The sequence below is a fragment of the Mesoplodon densirostris genome, chromosome 6 (genome assembly GCF_025265405.1).
Source record: "Mesoplodon densirostris isolate mMesDen1 chromosome 6, mMesDen1 primary haplotype, whole genome shotgun sequence".
Taxonomy (NCBI): Eukaryota; Metazoa; Chordata; class Mammalia; order Artiodactyla; family Ziphiidae; genus Mesoplodon; species Mesoplodon densirostris.
The window spans coordinates 40,689,726-40,706,919 of NC_082666.1; the positions used below are offsets into that span (position 1 = coordinate 40,689,726).

The window sequence follows — 17,194 nt, forward strand, 5'->3', positions numbered from 1 at the left end:
AATGGCTGCTGTGATCCCAAGGCAGTAAGAAGAAGGCAGAGACAATCCCAGCAGTCTTGATAAAAACCTGACATGGATCTGACATGACATGCTGTACTGCACCCACCTCCCTAATGTTTCTACTTTCTCATAACTACCTCCCTCGCAACCTGATGCCTCCCTGTAGTTAGTTGCTCCATGAACAACTTCAATTTGGACTGAACAACACAGTGAGAGCTGGCACAAGTTGGGTGGGGGGAGGTGGAGCTAGAAGAAGAGGAAAGAAGGTATGGGTAAAGAACTAAATGTTTTGAATATCCTAGGTTTAAAAGAGAAATTTTAAATAACAAGACTCTCTTGGTCAAAGGGCTGTGGTCTGGTCATTCTTTCTCTGAAACATATCTTGGAGTGTTTAACATGGGCCATTGAACCTTCCTTTTAAAACTTCAGACTCTTGGGGGTTCAGTAAATAAACAGCAATAGTGAGGATTTCAGGTAAAAATGGAAGATTCAACACTTATCTGATAAGGAGTTAATATCCAAAATATATAAGGAACTCATACAACTCAATAGCAAGAAAACATATAATCCTAGTTAAAAAATGGGTAAAGGACTTAAATTGCTTTCTCCCAAAACCCAATTAAAGGACAGTAAAAGGATTTTTTTTTTAAGGCTTAAACCAAAAGGAACAAGGAGAAAGTATATGAGACGATTACCGCAAAATATTGGAAGCCAGAATGCAGGTGGGAAGAGTGGCGAATGACAATGGCAGCCCTGAATCCTAAGTTAGCTGTGGGAAAGACACGATTCACCTCATTTTATCCCTCAGATGCCCCCAAAAGGCTGGGAGTAGAAGAAGTACTAAACTAAGCAGGACAGGCTGGATAACTAAGAAGGGCTCAGATCTCTGGATGGCTTCCCCTACTCCTCACACCTGGACTATCTGCCCATTCCCCCCCCCCACAGCAAATAACTGGAGGTTTATTTTCTAGAGAATAAAAGAGAGGGCCTCCAGGGGGAGAATGGCATAGTTGAAGGCAAACTGAATGGGATTAGATGAACATATGCATTATCAGATACTGAGACCATCAGCTATTTCCCCTTATTTGGTTCCCAAAATGCTGACAACCAGGTTTTTACCTCCAGGCAGGAAAATGAAAAAACCTGACCAACCCAAGAGAAGGATATTGACATTGGAGGTTCCCTATGATCAGCCTATGATGAAACTTACAAATGACAAACAAGCCTTATGTACTCACTCAGTGCTCCAATCAGCATTTTAGTCCCCTACCCTCAAACGCCTACAGACAAATCAAGGACCTTCAGGCATCTTTAGAAAGCCCCTAATGTAAAACTAAGAGACCCAAACAAAGAGAAACAAGCAACTTGGAGGACAGTGACCATGCAAGAAGAAGAAAACTTCAAAAAACACCAAACAGATACACACTGAAAGTTCAGAGAATTTATTGCAATGCTGAAACAAGAACAGTATAAGATTTAAAAAGAGGACTTGAAAGTAAAGAGAATTAAGGATAGAAGGTAAGAAAAAAATTAAAAGGAGTAAGAGGGGATATAAAGCTGAGGATATCTCCCTAGAAAGAAAAAAAAGACAAAAACATGAGGGAAAAATAGAAGAGCAGTTCAGAAGGTCCAGTATCCAAGTAATAGAAGCTCCAGAAAAAAGACAACAGAGGAAATAGAAGGGAGAAAATCGTCAGCTAAGAAATTCGAGAAAATTTCCCCAAAGTTAAGGGACCATGAGTTTTCAGATTGAAAGGGCACACAATACCCAGGACACTGGATACAAATCCAGGCACATCATGATGCATCATTATGAAATTTAGAACCCTGAGGATAAAGACAAGATCCTACAAGCTTCCAAAAAGAGAGAGAAAACAAAAATCACATACAATAAGGACATTTTCAGACACGTAAAGTTTCAAAAAAAATTCACCTCCCACACATTCTATTCTCTGGAAGCTACTAGAGTATGTAAAATATGCTTCAAAAGGAGGTAGTAAACCAAGTAAGAGGAAGACAGATGATCCAACACAAGAGAGACACAAAGGGAACCTGTAGAATAAAGTCTACTTCTGGGTATATACCTGAAGGAAATGAAATCACTTATCTCAAAGATAGATGCACCCCATGTTCATTGTAGAATTATTCATAATAGCCAAGACATGGAAACAACCTAAGCCCCAAATGACAGAGGAATGCATAGAGAAAATGTGATACACACATGCACTCACAGAGGAATATTATTCATTCATAAAAAAAGAAGAAAATCCTGCCATTTGCAACAAAATGGATGTACCTTGACGGCATTATGCTAAGTGAAAAAAATCAGACAGAAAAAGACAAATACTGTATGACCTCACTTACATGTGGAATCTAACAGGAAAAAAAAAATCATAGAGAAAGTAGATTGGTGGCTGCCGAGGGTGGTAGGTAGAGGGCAGTTGGGGGCGGGGGGGGAAATGGGTGAACGTGTTCAAAGGGTACTAACCTCCAGTTATAAGATGAATCAGTTCTGAGGATGTAATGTACAGCATGGTGACTACAGTTAACAATATTGTACATTTGAAAGTTGCTAAGAGAGTAGATCTTAAAGGTCCTCACCACACACGCACACACACACACACACACACACACACATATATATATCTATATATATCTATATATAGAGAGATATAGATATATAGAGAGAGACCTTATTGAGGTCATTTTGCAATATATACATATATCAAATCATCACACTGAACATCTTAAACTTACATAATGTTACATGTCAATTGTATCTCAATAAAGCTTAGGAGGAAAAAAAGAATGAAACACTACACACAATAGGCTTTCTCCCTACGTTCTGCTTTGAACTTTTGAGCTGTTTTTTTGCTGCCCCTCTAGTTCTTGTACCATCCATCTAGCACAGGGACAAGATGAGACTTGTGGAAATAGCAGGAATTGAAACTACTTTCAAGAAAGAACACTGCTAATGGAATAAGAGGTATCTGTTAGGTGCCTGCACATGGTCATGGAGAATCCACACAGAGTGCCCAATCACACCATGTCCCAGCACCTTTATCAGAATGTCTGTACCCTCAAGGTGATGTGGAGAGGGCACTGAAAGCCACAGAGGGGTGTGGCAGGGGACTGGAATGAGATTAGCAATTAAAAAAAGTCAGAAACCTTAAAATGACCTAGAGTTTGGGAGTGAGATAGCAAAAGTGATAACAGAAGCTGAGTCAAGTCCAGCAAAAGTATTTTAGAACTGCCATGCTCTCTCCACAGTCTTCTCAGGAAGTTAAATAATAGAAAGAAAAGGATTTGAGGGGGAAATGTGTTGAAAACATCCCCCAAACCCATATTCTAAATGTTCAAAATGATTTTCTCCTATACAGCCCTCAAGACTTTTTATATTTTTAGATTTCTCTACTTAGTGGAGCTCATATGGAAGAAATTGTTTCATACTTCAGGCTTTCAAAGTAAAGTTTTCTAGGCTACCAAGCAAGTCAAATAGGGGCAGATCATCACTAGGCTGGGCCACATAAGAACTGGCCAGGAACCCACTTCCCAAAGACCCTAGCTGGACTCTTCTCAGAAGCTTCTCAAAGATCCAGTCCAGTGGGCTTCTTGCCTGACCCTGGGTAAATCTGGAGCCAGTGCTGTGACAACTGAATGCTTCCAGGGCTCTGGGGAGGCTCTTGCTAGTTGATTACTATGAGGGCCTGTCTAGTATCCTCATTTGGTAGCAAAGTCTCTTTTCGGTTGTCTGTTCACGGATTATTCCACTGAGTCCAATCTTGCATGAAGACAGCCCACTGCTACAGGGAGGTAGCTGCTCAGGGAATAGCTGACCTCACCTCAAACCAGACTGCAAAAAAATGCAAATAACAAGGTGGGAATACTGCCCCCAGAAAGCAGAGTGTGCATTCCAAAGACAAAGAGAAATAATTTCTGGATTATCTATTGTTTGGGGTAAGGCGACCTTGCAAGGAGAATTGACGAGAGTTTATTTCTCTTGAATATATCCACTGACTGAGTTCCAGCTCTGGAATCTGATTGCAAGGGTTCAATTCCCTGATCCACACTTACCAGTCTGGGCACATTGTTTAATCTCTCCATGCATCAGATTCCTCATCTATAACGAGGGAATAATCACAGTCTCTACCTCACAGCATTATGTGAGGATTCAGTTAGATAACATATATATTGATGGGAATCTCTAGGCATAGTAATTGGCACATAGTAAGTGGGGAAGAAATGTTAACTGCTGTCATCTTTACAGCTGCTTCCCCCTGTTGCTTGGGCTGACTTTCTGGAGGCAGAGACTAAGAATGTCGAAGGTATGGCTGCCACATGTGCACTGAAGCCTGTGGCCCGATGAGGCCCACATATGGGGTTTAAGGTTGAATGGCATTAAAACACTGTGCACACAAAGCGATCCATTTAAAGGAGAATGACAGCCCAAAGGGGGCATCCTGTATGACTTCATATAGAATGGGCCATTTGGAGACTATTTAAATGGTGTTTACTTTAAATGAGCCATCCTCGATGAAATAGACAGTGAATGCCTTCATTTTCCTTTTTGATTCAATCCACTTGCCCTAGACTCCCTTGCTACACCAGCTGCAAAGCAAAGAGAACATCCTGTGCTTGAATTAACCCAGAGTTTTTCCTCTGCAGATGATTTCACGGCCAGGCCAGGATTCATTAGCAAGATGCACGGGGAGAGGGGCGGTAGGAAGGGGCCCAGAGGAAGAGGCGCTCCCTAACTGCAGGCTTGAGCAGCCACCAGTTCGCCTCCCTTCTGGGCCTCCTCATAAAGTTCCTGAAAGCCTCTACGCCACCTCCTCTAATTGGAACGTGTTTAGAAGAGAAAATTCTTATACTTCAATTGTCTCCCTAGTAAGACAGATATAACAAATATTGTTCTTATAATTGTGCTAGCAGCTGCTACAGGATCCAAATAGACATTTTCATCTTCAAAACAGGACTGAAATTTTCCTTAAAGATGATTGTGTGTTTTGCAAGTACGATCAGAATTTGAGATGGGTAATTTTTCAAATTGTAAGTTTTGAAAATCCTTATAACTAGAGAGTGTTAAAACAATTACCTTAATTATTTTCTTCATATACTATTCTAAAAAACTGTCTTATGAATTGTCTTGAAGATTCTATCTTTCAGGGGAGGAAAAGTGGAGAGGAAGAAAGGAAGAACATGATGGAGTATTCCATTCATGGGAGGAGAGAGAACTTTTTATGCTAAACCTGTGAGAAACTTTGCTAATTATTTGAGGAAATTGTTCTTACAAAAAGAAAAAAGAATTAAGGGGAAAAAATCAAGATACCGTAGTTATTTCTACACATCAATCATGCCTGCTAATAGTAACTTAAATACAAAATTTATAGAACATCATTGTACTATTCTTAGGGGAGTCTTGGACATACTCACTCAACTCACACTAAAGGCACTGCCACACCACACACAAACACTCTGCTTCCACAGAGGCAAAAGCAGATGATTTATCTTTGCAAAGTTAAGCATCTCACAAAATTTCTTGTTTTTAAAGAGTTATTGTTTCACTGAAAATTAAAACAGGTACTTAAATTCTCCCTATTTAAAGCATCCACTTTATCTTTTAAACTCTTCCACTGTAGGTTAGACAAACAGCATGAAGCAATTGGAAACACCAAATTGATACGTGCTTTTATTTACATATATTTCTTTACTCAGTTCTTCTGTAGTGCCTGCTTCCTTCCTACCTCAAGCTTGTTTCTTTCTCTAGCCACTATTCTTAATTTCAGAACTTCCTGCCCAAACTAGTCCATATGTCAAGCTACTTCATTATTTTGGAACATCTTCGTATTACAAATTTAAAATGCTTGATGGTATATATAAGAGCATGTATGTATAGGACTATGAATTTATAAGTGTATGTAGACACACTATATGAAATGTTTTTATTATATATTTTTATATATTTATTATAATAAATATAATAGATACCTAACAAGATAGGTAAAGCTCCCAGTTTGGGTTGCTCTTCTTCTTTCGGCTTCTTTCTCTAGTGCTTGGGGCTTTCAGCAAACCCCAGCTTTTTTCTTTCACTACTCTTTAGATGCTGAGTCTACACGTTCTGGTTTTATGAGCTAGTACCACCCTCCTGAATACCCATGGCATGACTGTCTTTTGTTATTCCTTTTCCGCTGTTGCTCAAGGGCGAGAACTGGCACCAGAACAAAGGAGACAGTAAGACGCCCTGGGCTGGTATGCACCAGCACTGCCTGACCAGGGCCATGTGCCAGGTCATGCCACCACTTCTCAGGCACTGATGCCACCCGGCAAGGCTTCAGGTTTCCTTTCCTGGCAACATGGTACTGCTTATGGCACAGGAGACCCAGGAGAGAATGACCTTCAAGCTCATTCTCGTGAACCAGGTAGAAGAGTGCCACCTACTGAACCCAGAACACAAGCACCTCCACAGGTTTGGAGGTTTTCCCTCGTGGCTAATGGAATACCTAAAGGAATACATTTCACCAGGCTTGTTATGCCAAGTCTCACCTGCACTCTGCCCTACACTGTGGATAACCTAGTTCCCCTTAAACTTAAATACAAAGTGGATCAACAAACTGGACACCAAATCATTCTGTGCCAGATGGTCACAAGTGTGCTTTACTACTTTACTCACTTGAGAAAATTCATGAATGTCAAGCCTAAAACAAAAATCCAGGGGCCTTTCCTGGTGGCTCAGTGGTTGATAATCCACCTGCCAATGCAGGGGACACGGGTTCAAGCCCTGGTCCGGGAAGATCCCACATGCCAAGGAGCAACCAAGCCCGTGCGCCACAACTACTGAGCCTGTGCTCTAGAGCCCGTGAGCCACAACTACTGAAGCCTGCGCGCTTAGAGCCCGCACGTACTCCGCAATGAGAAGCCACCGCAATGAGAAGCCCGCACACTGCAACGAAGAGTAGCCCCTGCTCGCCGCAACTAGAGAAAGCCCGTACACAGCAGCGAAGACCCAACACAGCCAAAAATAAATTAAAAAAAAAATCCATAGCAACAAGAATGGGTATACACACGCCTGCCGGAATCATCCTTATCCAAAAGAAAGCACGATGACTTCCCCGTTTGCCAAATATGGCAAGTGCAACTCTAGGAGGGCAAGCAAGAACTAGACAAAAAGCAAATCACAAACAAAAGAATGAACTGACAAAGATTTAGAAAGTGCAAGGCATTATGTGAGACCTTATGAAGGATGTAACAGAGCAGAACACAGTCATCAATCAACAGTAGCTTTCTAAAGAGAAAAGATGCATTCACTATGTACTCCTACCCCTTGAAACACATGTATGTATACTAGCCCAGAATAAAGTTTCCTCAGTTCAAGAAACAAGGAGCTCTCTCTACTTTGCATTCTCTCTTTGTGAAAACACTTAATCATAACCATTCCTAATGTCTTTTAATTTACCATTTCCTTATACGTAATTCCTAGTCTCATACTGTGGAAGCAGTCTAAATAGTAGTATTGCTCATTTTGAGCCATCAAGAGGAAAGAAAAGTTGGCTTTCAATTGCACACAGGAGGGTCCGAACCCTGAAATCTTGGCTTTTCCCTGGAATTTCCCACACGAAATCAAGAGAGAGAATGTCAGGGAGCTGGTCAGTTGGGCAGGCCTGAGAGTAGCATTTTGCCCAGGATGAGGTAATGTCTACAGTCTCTTACTTTTGCATAGAAAAATGAAATCAGATCCTAAGCAGAGGCACAAATAGTTTTTAACACCTTTCACTTGTTCATATGTTTTTTCTCCTATATTTGGAAGGACCTTAAATTAGTCAGTCTTGTTCATTTACTTGAGGCTTTCCATGAAAAATATAAGTGGAATGTTTTAATTTTCTAGGAAGTAGACACTAAATTAGACTCTGTGAAAATAAAACAAAATTAAACAACAACAACAAAATTACCAAAGTGGGGGAAATAAGAATGTACTACACCAATTTTTTCTTTTTTAAATATACTGAGCCCCGGGCTTCCCTGGTGGCACAGTGGTTGGGAGTCCGCCTGCCGATGCAGGGGACACGGGTTCGAGCCCCAGTCCAGGAGGATCCCACATGCCGCGCAGCGGCTGGGCCCGTGAGCCATGGCCCCTAAGCCTGCAAGTCTGGAGCCTGTGCTCCACAATGAGAGAGGCCACAGCAGTGAGAGGCCCACGTACCGCAAAATAAATAAATAAATAATAAAATAAAATATACTGAGTCTGGAGAAAAGGCATAAACTCTAATCAGAAGCAAAACTAAAGGAATGACCCTGAAATCACTTTTGTTACTATCAGTAGTGATTTTAAATGCTTCTTCCATGAACCTATTACTTCTGTCTGATAACAGAGAACACATTTATTCAACAAATAGGTATTGAGCACCTGTTATATACAAAACACTGTACTGGACATTGGGTCTCTGTGCTTAATAGTTTAGCTACATTTTGGTAGGGAATATAGGCTGACAATAACGCACAGGCTAACATTTCTGTCTGCCCAAATGACATGATGCTGGGGAAGTTATATAATAAAGGAGCTAAATAAGTCAATCTAAATCTATGGCCTTGACTTAGCCTTATTGAGAAAAAGGATAGTGATTTCTCAGCTACTAAGATTCTTATGATGGTCATCACACTACCGTCTAAACCATTAGCCTTCTTCTTAAAAATAGCCAGGAGGAATGATTTCCCTCATGTAGTGAGAACTCGGAGGTCCATCGTCTGATTTCCGTCCCCTGCCCAAGGGTTGTTATCATTTCTGTCGCTATTATCTGCCTCATTACATTATGCTGCTCCCAGGTGCTTTTCTTCTTTCGGGAAATCAGCTGGTGCCTGGCAAATGTACTAATCACGTTGACGTGTCACTGTGATGGAAACTGTGACTTGCGGGTTGGGTTTTGCTGCTCATGTTTTCAATGATAGCTCTTTGCTTTAAAGGGCACTGTGCACAACAGAGTGGAGGTCCTATGAGACCAATCTACCAGTCTAGAAAACATGACTTGGAAAGGTAGTAGCATCTTGTATCCACATACCCTTTTTCTCTAAGGAGTGCAGACACATTTGGAGATATTATTCCATCCTCTGAACAGCCATTTTGGGCCTGGCAAAGAGCATTGTTAATACTCTTGCCTGATTGTCCTCTGATAAACCCCAGCTGTGGGCTGCAGGAGGCATGCAGTATTAGCATAAAGTTCTTTCTTCTGGTGTAGCTCTAGCCTCTCTCAGTCTGAATTGGTAAAGTCTGCTCTATGGTATCATATAAAGTTGTATATAAGCAAATCTCAATTAGCATCTACTTTATTAAAACTATGCCCTGAATTGGAAATTCGGAAAAAAAAAATCCACAGATACACTGTTGGAGGTATGAACATTTTCCATGAAAATGTTAAAGTCAATTCTTGTTTTAATTTTTGATGGTAATCTTCAAATAGATAGGTAAACAGACAGATGTTGAAAGGATCAGAAGACTTTTTTCTGTAAAGGGCTAGTTAGTAAATATTTTAGCCTTTGCAGGCTATGCAGTCTTTGTTGCAACTGTTTAACTCTGCCATTGCAGCACCAAATCAGCCATAGACAATGGTTGTATTTCAATAAAACTTTATTTACAAAAACAGGCAGTAGACTGGATTTGGCCAAAGGGCTGGATTATCCAGATACAAATGAGTCCTGACAAACAGTTTCAGAGTTCACATCTGCAGTAGTGTATATGATTGCACAGGGACATGTAGCACTGCTTTAATTATTGAGAGATAATGAGAAAAGAACATAAGAATGATGCTTTTGGTGAGTAAAGGCTAAATGACATCACGGCATGCTGTGTAAGCAAAAGCTTTACAGCATATGGAAGAAAAGTGGTGGAGGATAAGATCATCACGTGGCTCAGGGTAGAACAGGCACAACGACCTCAAGAGAACCTTCATGGAGCTGTCAGCACCACATTCATATTGTAAGGGGCAGCTTCATTTCAGGAAAATAATAATCTTTTACAATAAACTGAAGTTGTCCATTTGAATTTCATTGATTTAATGGTTTGGTCTGCATTTAATTTAGACTTTATTTTTGGTGTTTTAGATGTGTAAGAGTATAGGAATACAAAATTGTTTGGCAGGATTTATTTATATCTGGATAATCCAGCCCCCTGGCCAAATCCAGTCTACTGCCTGTTTTTGTAAATAAGCATACATTTATAGTTTTAAAGATATCATTCTAATACAAATAACTTCAGTCATCCCTGGTGAATCATGAGGTTTTTTCCCTCTGACAAGAAAAATAATGCTCAAGTTTGAGAAACACTGCCAAACACAAGCTTTTACATCTGAACTGCAGGACCAAACCATGAATGAGAAAGCATGTAGGCTTGGTGAGGTGGGGGTAGGGAGAGCCACATCGCATCTTGGGAAGTGTAGTTATCATCACAAGTAAGCCAGAACTGGAGGCTGGAGGAGTCCAGGTATCAGTGCCTGCTTGAGACTGTAGTGTTTCATTTACTCAATCAGTTCAGCGTGTCAGGGAAACAAGCAGGGAGGGTTAAAAAGATGCTGTGTGAGTCCCAAAGAACTTCACCAGACAATTCACGAGACACCAAAACCTGGATAGAAGAGCGGTGTGCCTCAGTAACTTTTCATCTGTTGAACAGAGAGAGGATTTCAGGCAGCACACAAGTGGACAGTGAATGGAGCTAAGGGAAATCCTCAGACATTATCCTGTCTGTTGAAACACACGAGAGAGGAAAGCCATGAACATGACAGGAAAAAATACTGCAGGATAAAGGTAAAAGAAAACATTGTTCTAAGGACTCAGAGGAAGAACAAGCCTCAGAAATGAATTTACTACAGAAACCAAAACAAGTTTAGAAAACTGGCATTCCCATTATGATACAAGAAGATAAAACTTCTATGAAAAAATGGTAAAAAGCCATGAGAGGACAACAGGCTGAAACAGTGTAACAGACTGAGATCAAAAGACAACAAAGTAACAAAAAAGATAAGGAAGAATTGCAAGGGTTGTTACAATAACAATCTATAATGGAATTACTAAAGAATAAAATGTCTCCATGGAAACTCAGTGGTATAAAGTGTAAATAAAATATGAAAAGGCAAGCCATACAGTCGGGGAGAATATATTTGTGACACATATCTGGCAAAAGGCTAGAATCTAGAGTCTAGAGAATATATTTGTGACACATATCTGGCAAAAGGCTAGCATCTAGAGTATATATAAAGTATTCTTACAGTCTAACAATACAACAACCAAAAAAACCATATTAAATAAATGGGCAAATGACTTGAAGAGACACTTTTCAAAGGCAGACATAAGAACGTACAATAAGGGCATGAAAGTTGCTCACCATCATTAGTTATCAGAGAAATGCAAATTAAAACCACAAGATAGTATTTCACCCCAGTTGGAGGGCTAAAATTAAAAGGACTGACATCAAGTGTTTGCAAGGATGCACAGCTACTGGACTCATACACTGCTGTTGGAATATAAAATGATTGAATCACTTTGGAAATAGTTTGCCAGATACAAAGTTAACTTCTCTGACCCAGCAATTCCACTCTTAGGTATCTATCCAAGAGAAATTAAAACCTTTGTCCACAAAAAGGCTTACACATGAATGTTCACAGAATATTTTTTGTAATGCCCCCTCAAAATTTAAATGTCCATCAACAGATGAGTGGATAAACAAACTAGTTTACTCACAGAATAAACTATTGATATCCACAACAATATGGGTACGTCTCATGCTGAGCAAAAGAAGCCAGACACAAAAGAGTACACACGAATGATGCCATTTATATGAATGTTTAGGAGAGGTAAAACTAATCTGTAGATATGGAAATCAGATCAGTGGTTGACTGGAGTGGGGTTAGGGAAGACTCACTTAAGGAGGGATGGCAAAGGCACAAGGGAATTTCTAGGGTAATAGAAATGTTCTACATCTTCATAGGGGTGCTGATTAATTACATAGATGCATTTTTTTGTCAAACACCATTGAACAAGACGAACTGTGTGCATTTCATTATACATAAATTATACTGTAATTAAGTTGATTAAAAACCAAGGTACCCACAACCAGCTCCATTCTAGAAAGTTTTGAATTACATAAATAAATTTTTTAATTCTATGAGCCTGTAGGCAGAAAAATCCGACTACTTTCAAAGAATTTTTTTTAAATGATATCACATTTCTCCTCTGAAATACTAAGTAAGATATGGTAATGAAAACATTTACAGTCGTTTAAGAGGGGAAAGAAGTAAGAATTTAATACCTAGCCAAGGATTGTTCATAAGTAAACACAACAAAAAGCTCACCTAAAAATGGGAGGGCTCAGAAAATATACCACATACCCATCCTTCTAGGAAGGAAAAAAAAACAAACACCGAAGCCATTTCCCAGCTGACTAGGAGATGACTCAGACTTAAGAGATCAAGAGTAAAGAAAGTCTAAATACTTATTGCAAATATAAAAATATAATTTGAAACTGGATGAAAATGTAAAACAATGGTAATTCCTAGAAAAGAAGATATAATACAAAAACAAAATATAGAGAAATATGAGTCGCAAATCCCAAACTGTATTTATTAAAACTGGAGAATGTGGGTGAGGGAAGTTGATAGAAGTAAATGCCCATTAAATTCTTTATTTGATATAGAATGAAGTTAAGAGCTATTGGTTAACTAAATTGTGAAACATCCATTTATGGAATACTCTATAGTCATAAAAATATTGAGGAAGCTCTTCATGGTCAGATACGAAATTATCTATAAGATAAACTTATTCTAAAGAGGGAAGCACAATACAAAAAAGTGTATAGCATGTTATGATTTGTGCAACAAAAGAGGAAAAAATATACTATACAAAGGAAACTGGTGACCTTGGTTGCCTTGGGGAAGGGTTACTGAGTAGCTGGGAATTAGGAGTAAAAAGGAGACTTATTGTAAATTTTTTTGCCCTTTGCTCATTTGTAAATGAACCATGTAAACGTGGCTTATTTTTTAAAATGAAATTTTAAAATGTATGATTTGTTTTGTTTTGACTTTGAGAATCAAGTAAACATTCATTGAAGACTTTATTACATGTGTAAATCTAGTTTTTTTATGAAGAAGACATCACAAATCAGAAAAGATTCAATAAATGATCTTGGATAACCGGTTTCCTATTCGAAGACAAAAATGTTTAGTCCTCATTTCACAACCCTGACCAGAATAAACTACAAACAGATTAAAGAGTGAAATTACAAAAATAAATAAATAAATAAAAATTAAATAAAAATATTAGAACAAAACAGGTGAATCGTAGAGCAAAGAAAGACTTCCCAAGAGGAACCTAACATATTTGATTACATAAAATTTAAAATCTCCTATAGATTAGAAATATTATATAAAATTAAAAGGTATACTAAAAACTGAGAAAAATACTTTCCAAAAATATAAGAGATTAATATCTCTATTTTATTTTATATATTTTTTAAACAGGAGAATAGCTTACAGATTTATGTAATGTAAGTCTTATGTGACACGGGAGCCTCCACAGGAAATGAAGGCCCGAAGAAACAGACCTGCATACTTTTCTGCTGGGTTTGATGATGAGTGGACAGTCAACTCAGGAACAGCCAGATGGAAGAGATGCACAGGGCAAGGTACAGGAGAAGGAGCACGGAACTTCCATGCCGTCTCCAGGTACACAATTCTCCCCACATCTCCACATGTTCACTAACCTGGAAGTTCCAGTATCTTTATTTTTTAAAGATCCAATCAAATTAGAAGACAAAACAAACTTTTGGAAACCTCACTAACACCTCAATATAAAAATGAGCAAAGGAAATAAACAAATAGGAAATGAAAATGGTTAAGAAACATATAAGGATGTATGAAACCTCATTGATAATTGAAGTGATCTAAATTAAAGAGAGGCCTTCTCTTGCCTATCAGATGGGTGAAACGCCAAGGAAAAGGAGACCTTCATAACTACTGATGGATATGTAAATTGGTACAACCTTTCTGAAAAACAACTTGAGATATGTATCAACAGCCTTAAACAGGTTCAAAACTTTTGACTAAGTAATTCTAATTTTATACAAACTATCTCCCCAGGAATTTAATGCAACTTTATTTATAGTAAGAAAAAACCCTGGAAACAATAAAAATGTCCAATAACGGAAATGTTAAGTAAAATCTGATATATTCATACAATAAAATATTATGCAGACATTAAAATTATCAACTTGAAAAATACTTAATGACCTGAAAGACAAGCAAGATATAAGTGAAAAAAGTAGAATACAGAACTGTTATATGCTATGATGACAATTTTTAAATGATAATATGTACTATAGAGAGAGATGTTTTTTCTTTTTTTAATACATTTATTTATTTATTTATTTTTGGCTGCATTGGGTCTTCGTTGATGGTGCCCAGGCCTAACTGTGGCGAGCAGGAGCTACTCTTCGTTGCGGTGCATGGGCTTCTCATTGCAGTGGCTTCTCTTGTTGCAGAGCACGGGCTCTAGGCGCACGGGCTTCAGTAGTTGTGGCACGTGGGCTCAGTAGTTGTGGCTCGCAGGCTCTAGAGCACAGACTCAGTAGTTGTGGAGCATGGGCTTAGCTGCTCCATGGCATGTGGGATCTTCCCAGACCAGGGCTCGAACCCATGTCCCCTGCATTGGCAGGCGGATTCTTAACCACTGCGCCACCAGGGAAGTCCCTATAGAGAGATTTTAAATACCAGAGGGAAATGCAACAAAATGTTAGCAACCATTTTGGTTAAAATTATTTAATTTTATTACTTTTACTTTTTTGTATAAGTCTCTATAATAAATAGTGGAAGGAGACACCATATTTTAAATAAAGAAATATTACAATTACAAAAATTTTACCTGGCATCAACATGCCCAGGATCTCAACTGAAAGTGTTAATTTTTGCAATAAGCAAGAAATTCGAAGTCAAAACCTTGATGATGCATTAGCACTTGCCTTCCATCTTTCTTATACACCTTTGGTTCAAAACTTCATGGCCAGGGCTTCCCTGGTGGCGCAGTGGTTAAGAATCCGCCTGTCAGTGCAGGGGACACGGGTTTGATCTCTGGTCTGGGAAGATCCCACATGCCATGGAGCAACTAAGCCAGGGGGCCACAACTACTGAAGCATGCACTCTAGAGCCTGCTTGCCACACCTACTGAGCCCGTGCTCCACAGCTACTGAAGCCCTTGTGCCTAGAGCCCGTGCTCTGCAACAAGAGAAGCCACCGCAATGAGAAGCCCGCGCGCTGCAACAAAGAGTAGTCCCTGCTCACTGCAACTAAAAGAAAGCCCGTGCGCAGCAACGAGGACCCAACACAGCCAAAAATAAAATTAATTAATTAATTAATTAAAAAAACAAAACAAAACTTCACGGCCAAATAGTGTACAGAACAGATGTAATACTAGGATGACTCCAGTGGGCCAGCCAACAGGAGCACTATCGCTCAGAATAATGAATAACCCTATACAGCCTCCATGACCAAACCACAGATAACTCTACTATAATGGTGTTTCCATGACACACTTGCCTGCCCAGAAAGTCTTCAACCAAGAGCACCCACGTACGGCCCACAAACCATCAGCTGAAAGCAACTGCTTTAATAATCTAGGAATTGATAACTCTGGCATGAAGAGCCCCACATGCCATGCCTAGGCTCCCAAGCGCCTCTCCCCATCCCGGGCTGTTTTCTCTGACAGGATGTTTTATAGTATGTTCAGTTCAACCCAGCTAATAAAGGAGCTCTTTTAAAGTGGAGAAAAACACTGTGTATTGGGTTGCTGGGTCCAGCATGTGTGCAATACATAAAGAAGCACAGAACACATGTACAGTACCTTCCCGAAGCTGTGTTGGCTTGGCAGAATTTTCCCCACTCATTAAAACAACAAAAGAGGCAGCTGCTCGAACTGTAGCCTGCCATGTTGACATGGCAACGGGTGGCTCCTGGCATGGAAAAAGGGCCCTGTTGTTTATGGGCGATCCCGTAGTATAAACACATGGCCTGCAGAAGAAAGACAAAGAAACAAAGGGGGAGAATCTTTAAAATGAGTTGTCACTTTTCTCACCACCATGGTAGCAAAGGTTAAGTTGAGCTTTCAAAGAGAAAATATCTGAGACTTTGTAGTTGACTGGTTTCAGAGCATCTTGAACTGAAACTGCCAAGGGCTGTGTGAAGAGCTGAGTGGTAATTTCTCCCAAATGAATTACTTAAACATGTAAAGAGAGTTTTTTGTTTGTGTGTTTGTTTGTTTTTTAAGGGGAAAAATATTTTTTTGGATAAAGTTTTAAATACTAGTCTGCCAAATTAAAGTTTACATTAACCTTGCCCCTCCCTTTAGGCCCTTAGGCCTTCGAAAGAAAAAAGTTTTAGAGATTCTTAAAAATTTTTGGAAAATATTCTGGAAAAGAAAATATGTTCAGCAATCACTGAGATATTAATACTTAAGAAAAAACAAGCTGGTGGTCTCAAATCCAGTGCTGGCGGACAGATACCCCCAATCTTGGCAACCACCATCTCAAATGGAACCCTTGTGGGAATCCTTGTGTGGAGGCCAAGAACAGGGGTTGGCATATCAACAGGACTGTAGGTCACAACAACCAGGCTTGTGACGGGAAGGCCAAGTGCAGAGTTGTTACCAAAGCAAGTGTAGGAAACCAACGGGATGACATTAGGGCTCATTCTGCTACAGTTAAAAAACACAAACCCACACATACCAAGAACAATCCCTTCCATGATTAAGTGACAGACAGAAATGGAAAAAAAATCTATGAGATCAAAGAAATCTATTCTTTTAACACCACAGAGGAGAAGGTACAGCCTGACCCTCAGGAAGATGTCTTAGGAAAATGTTCCTACTTTTTGCTTTTCAGGAGTTATGGCAAATATGATATAGTTTTAATCAGTTTGATTTATAGAGTAAATAATAGAGCAGAGCATTACCTCTCTTGCATAAACTTGTTTTCCTTTTTAGTTAACATTGTTATGACTGAACATTTATTGTGTTCTTACAGTGAGCAAGAACACACAGAATGATGGCCCCACTCCATCAGTCAGGGTCCAGAAAGGAAAAAGGAAACCAGTCTAGGACTTAATAAACAGAGGTAATTTAATATAGGGAATTGGTCATACAAGTAATAGAAGTGCTGAGAAGCCAAACA

At 39.4% G+C, this 17,194-nt stretch overlaps 1 protein-coding gene across 9 annotated transcripts in view; it reads right to left on the reverse strand.

Annotated features, from left to right (window-relative positions):
• AOPEP (aminopeptidase O (putative)) overlaps positions 1-17,194 on the reverse strand; it is a 382,430-nt gene that overhangs the window by 294,789 nt on the left and 70,447 nt on the right. For all 9 annotated transcript variants that reach the window (XR_009532789.1, XR_009532790.1, XM_060101598.1 and 6 more), the window contains one exon: positions 15,871-16,037. Coding sequence is in view for 7 of the 9 variants with exons in the window: in XM_060101598.1 (XP_059957581.1) it covers positions 15,871-16,037 (167 nt within the window). In the remaining 2 variants the exon portion in view is untranslated. The remainder of the gene's footprint in view (positions 1-15,870; positions 16,038-17,194) is intronic.